General features: G+C 28.9%; 1 protein-coding gene across 1 annotated transcript; it reads left to right on the forward strand.

Annotated features, from left to right (window-relative positions):
- The first annotated feature begins 3,559 nt into the window (after positions 1-3,559).
- LOC112686646 lies at positions 3,560-4,501 on the forward strand. Its single transcript, XM_025559030.1, has 3 exons — positions 3,560-3,636; positions 3,709-3,869; positions 3,935-4,501. The coding sequence occupies exons 2-3, from the start codon at positions 3,713-3,715 to the stop codon at positions 4,492-4,494; spliced, it is 717 nt and encodes a 238-aa protein (XP_025414815.1). The 5' UTR covers positions 3,560-3,636; positions 3,709-3,712; the 3' UTR covers positions 4,495-4,501.
- Positions 4,502-5,411: the final 910 nt, after the last annotated feature.

A 5,411-nucleotide genomic window follows, 5' to 3' on the forward strand; every position in this document is an offset into this window, starting at 1 on the left:
TCGGATGCTCCAAAATTTTGTCTTCTAGCAATCCACTTCCTTACCCAGACAGATCTTTTCTTTTTTTTACTCTTTTTTTCTAAATCCGATTTCATATCTTCAATCAAACATTTTAATACTATTTTACAAGCATGACGAAAATGTAATTTTTTTTCAGCCGACATTTTAATTAATTTAAAATATAATTGTAAGTATAATTAATATAAAATTTGTAATAATAATCGAAACACGGAACTACAATAGTTGTACAAATTTACAATGAATAATATGAAATGGCGAGAGTTTGGTGAAATACTGTGTAAACAGTTACTGGCGATACATGTTTACTGGCGTACATGATGGCGCCACAAAAAACATGCACGTGTAAACCCAGCATAAACATGCAACAGAGTTACTGCCAGAGTGGAATTTTGTGCTCTAGCGAACTCTAGTGTCAGAGTACTTTATCTACCGTGTAAATACCTCGAAATCTTATCTGGTTTATTTGGTTGCTATCGCTATCAATCCGATTGTCGGCTAACCATATTTATAACTCTAGAACATAGTTTCACACGTATATGATAATTGATAGTTTGATATTACATAAATAAAGCATCTACTACTGTAGACATATTAATATATACGTATTGTGTTTAATATATTAATATTAATATGTCTATATCTAGTACCTAGTTTACTAGTCAATATTTATTTTCTAAATACTATTGAATAAAAATGGAGTCCGACGAAAAAAAAAGAAGATTCGTTTTTTATAAAAAACAAAAAGCTCGTAAAGCTCGATTAATTCAAAGACCATGGTCAAAATATGTTATTAATGAATTAATATCTCTTTATGAAGATAAACTAATTCTATAGGATGTATTGTTAAAGGGATATCGTGAAACTCTGAATAAATACATGAGTGACTGAGTACTAACACCTGTAATTTGATAAAAATTATTGCTAATCAAAATACATTGCTTTTTATATATTTATGAATAAATAATCAGAGTTATATCAATTTTATAATTTAATATAATATAGAAAGTTGTTTGAAGAATTATTTTTTAAATAAAAAAAAAAATTATTATACATTATGTATATTATAATTGACTAGAATACCAATATTTAAATACTTTTAACTAAATTACTTAACTCTGTTTAATAAAAATTTTATTAAACAGATAAATAAAAAGGTATTTACAAACTAAAAATCTTACCAGATGCTAAATAACGCATGGCTATTTCTAAACGTTCCCCATCAGAAATAGCATCTCTCATACATGTATTTTGTTTTGTAATAAATGGACCTACAATACTCAATAAATAATCAAAATCAGATGATGACATACGTAAAAATATTTTGTACATTGCAGATTCAGCACTTTTTAATTCTAAATTAATTTTTTATAAAATCCATATTTTATCCTTTAAAAAAAAAAAATGTTTTTGTTCACTCAGCTCGTTTATTTTTTCTTTTATTTTATTCTTCCTATTTTGGTTCTTCATCTAATAATAAATAAACAACAATTGCAGTTGCTGTTCTGGTTTGAACAGACATGGTACCTATTGTTCATTGACTATTTTTATTAAATATGTACTTTATATATATTTTTTTAATATATAGAGAAAATTGTATAATCATTCGGTAATCATTATCACTAGTTGTCTAGTACAACTCTAGACAGATAAACATAAAAATGTCAGGTGTAAACACGTTGCAGAGTTTATGGCAGAGTAAATTACCAGAGTTCTCTGGCAACGCAATTGTCAGTGAAAAAAGTGACATATATTTATGTACATGTAAAGTGTGTGGCAGATTTTAACCAGCTCTATCATCAGAGTTCTGGCAAAAAAACTCTAGCGTGTGCAAAGGCCTTAAGTGTAAGCACTACTTATTACGATGAATGCCGTACGAAAAGTGTTAAGATTTTTAAACCTGTTTTACGAGCTTCGACGGTTACGACGCTCGCTCGATCGAGCTTTGTTCGCTCTCGTTACCGATCCGTCGACCGAGTCCGACGTATCTTATTTTTTATGTACCCCCGTCTACTACGCCATTTTATTCCTTTTTGTATATTTATTTTATTTACCCGTTCCGTTTAACGAATTGTTTATTATTACTAAGACAAGTTTTTTGTTTAATATACGTAGGTACGTACATTTTCATAAATTTTACCGCCTTCGTATATCTTTATTTTGACTACCCTTCTGTGAGTCATTTGTGATGAGTGGTACACACCAGAACATATTTTAACGTACAAAGTACGTGGCGCTAGTGCTTCCTAGTGATAATTGAATGCCATCCCGTGGTGGAGTTTCATGTCACTAACTTACACATTCTCATAACGACCGTAATGACAGGAATTGATTTTCCTTAAATGTTCCTCTGATAGACAATTTTGGTGAAGTGCCACCCAGTGAAAATTACTTAAAATATGTTCTGGTATACACCAACCCAGTGGCGGCTCGTGCCTAGGTGTGCAGGTGTGCGCACACCACATAGATTATCATAGATCAGGGATGGTAAATAGGATTTTTTTCAACGTGCCAATCTATGACATAATTAAAAAAAAAAATTTTTAGCCGTGCCAAAATTATTTTTATTAACACAGAAAAATACAAATGAAATATATAAATGAAAAAATAATGATTATAATATAGAAAGTTATGTAGAAATAGAAATAATGTAAAAAAATATTAAATTATTATTGTTGTTTGTTAGAATACAACTTCTAGTTGAAGTGAACACACAATTCTAGTAATCTAGTGTCCCACTATATTACAACGTATAATTTTTTTTTTTTTAATAATAAATATAAGATAACAATACGTGGTTGTGAAATATGTACTATTAATATGTGTAATTGATAATTCAATTTATTATGTTTTACTTAAAAAACCTATAAATATATATAGACAAATAAAATTTTTTTGAATGCCATAGAAAATCTCATGCGTGCCACTCATTTGTCACCCCTGTCATAGATATAAAAGTAAAATTTAAATTTAAATGTAATTTAATTATCTGCTAAATTATATTTATTTTATTAAGTATACAAAATAAATTTTACAAACATTTCATATTCACCAAAACTCGAAAATACTACTCCTAAAATTTGGTAAGTTATGTAATATACACACATCAACTGGTGTGCAGCTCAGTCAGAACACTTTCAGTCTGTGAAATACTCTCCGTCGTCGGTGGAGTGGGGGTTGACGCATAAATGGGTCCGTGGTGTGCAGCAATTGCTGCACACACGGTAAACAATATCGCCACGGCGTGTCTTATCAGAAGTAGTCCACCGTATTTTCTATTTTCGTCATTATTATCGTAAAATTTGTTCCAATAAAAGTATTTTTAGTTTTAACAAAAGAACTTTATAATAGTAAAATATGTTAGTAATCATTTCGCCTTTGTTCATTGTTATGTGTAGTAGCTTTATTTCATCATACTCACAATTTCATTTATATTACAATATAAATAATGAATTCGGTTGATTATCTTTTAGAAAAAAAGTTTCCTTTACATTCAATTGACGAAAAAATTAAAATAAAAACATTAGGGAGACCAGTGCCTGATTTGAAATTAATACAAGTCATTAAAAAGAAAACACGTCAATTTACGCGTTCATTTACCATTGATACTTACACGAAGTATAATAATTGGCTCTGTGGTTGTGATAAACGTAATGCAGTTTTTTGTTTTCCGTGTTTATTATTTGGTAGAGAAATGGTATGGACCAAAACAGGAATGACATATTTAAATCATTTAAATGATCGAATGAAAAAATATTACTTAACTGTTAAACATATGAACAACAAATTGAATTTAGCAACGTTAGGTAAAACAAATGTTCTTTTAATGTTGGATAGCAGTTACAAAAGAGGTATTTATTTATATACTTTATTTATATTACTGTTTGGTCGTTTAAAAATGTATTTTTTTATTTAGGTATAGAGCTACACAATGAGAAAGTTTCAAACAATCGATACATTTTGAATGAAATTATTAATTTCATTAGATTTTGTGGAGCTTTCGAATTAGCATTGAGAGGGCATGATGAAAAAGATACATCTTTGAATTCAGGATTTTTTCGTGGTTTAATAAGTTTTAGTGCGGAATTGGATAGTGCATTAGAAGTGCATTTAGAAAAAGCAAACGTTTTTAAAGGTACGTCAAAAACTATACAGAACAAATTATTAAAGTGCATGTTAAGTATTTGTCAGCAAGAAATATCAGTAGAAATCAAAAAGGCTGATTATTTAGCAATAACAGCTGACGAGACTACTGATGTGAGTGCTATTTTTCAAATGGTTATTGTTTATCAGTATATAGTTAATGATAAAGTTATTGAAAGATTTCGGGGATTTTTAAAGCCTAAAGAACATAATTCTGAAGTATTAGCTGAGTGCATTAAAGAACAACTTACCCAACATATTGGTGATGTCACTGGTAAATTGATTGCACCGACGTATAATGGCGCTTCAGTTATGAGCGGCAATATTAATTAACGGAGTTCAGGCAAAAATTAAACAACATTATCCAAATGCTAATTATGTATATTGTTACACTCACCAGTTTAATTTAGTTATGGCTAATGCTGCTTCAATAAATAGGAATGTTCGGATTTTTTTGCTAGCCTTGGAAGTTTTTGTACATTTTTTTCAACGTCTTCTCAAAGAACTGCTGTTTTGGACGAAGTTGTTCGAAGACGTTTACCTAAAGTAGTTCATACAAGATGGAATTTTCTTTCTAGAACAGTAAATACTGTATTCGAGTATAGGGAAGAATTAATTAATTGCATGGAAAAAATAATAAGTGATGAATCCATTAAACATATACCTACTAATGAACAGGCATCGAGACTAAAAAGAACATTACTTGATAATACATTTATTTCTTGGCGTACAATTTTTCATAATATTATGCCTCATGTCGATATATTGTATAGTCAATTATAAAAAAGAGAAACTGATTCAACAACTGTGAAAAATAATATTGAAAATTTTAATAAAGAGATTTCCAAAATAAGAAACCAAATGGGAACGTTATGTGAAGGTAATTTTGAACAAAGTGGTGATAAAAGAAAACACAGAGAAGGCGAAATAAAACGAGAAGCAATTGAAATGTATGATAATATTATATCTCAAATAAAACAAAGATTTGATTTTACTGGTCATCTGGTTGCTTCAAATTTATTTTTGGCCGATAATTTTGAAAAATATCATAAGCATTTTCCGGAAGATTATTTTAATGAAACTTTAAATGTATATCCATATTTTGACACTAAAAAACTAAAAACCGAGTTACAATTAATTTATAGCAGAACTGAATTTTAGATCCATGAGTGGAGCTGTTTTATTATTATTTATTAATTATACAATTATACATTATTATCATTTATACAATCTGAAAACCTTATTGGTAC

The sequence above is a fragment of the Sipha flava genome, unplaced genomic scaffold (assembly GCF_003268045.1).
Source record: "Sipha flava isolate LNK unplaced genomic scaffold, YSA_version1 321_pilon_pilon, whole genome shotgun sequence".
Taxonomy (NCBI): Eukaryota; Metazoa; Arthropoda; class Insecta; order Hemiptera; family Aphididae; genus Sipha; species Sipha flava.

Excerpts from the sequence above, each read along its gene's own strand:
- LOC112686646 (XM_025559030.1), top strand. The coding sequence starts at position 3,713 with ATGGTATGGACCAAAACAGGAATGACATATTTAAATCATTTAAATGAT. Across the intron at positions 3,870-3,934 it reads GGATAGCAGTTACAAAAGAG|GTATAGAGCTACACAATGAG; the intron begins GTATTTATTTAT and ends TTTTTTATTTAG.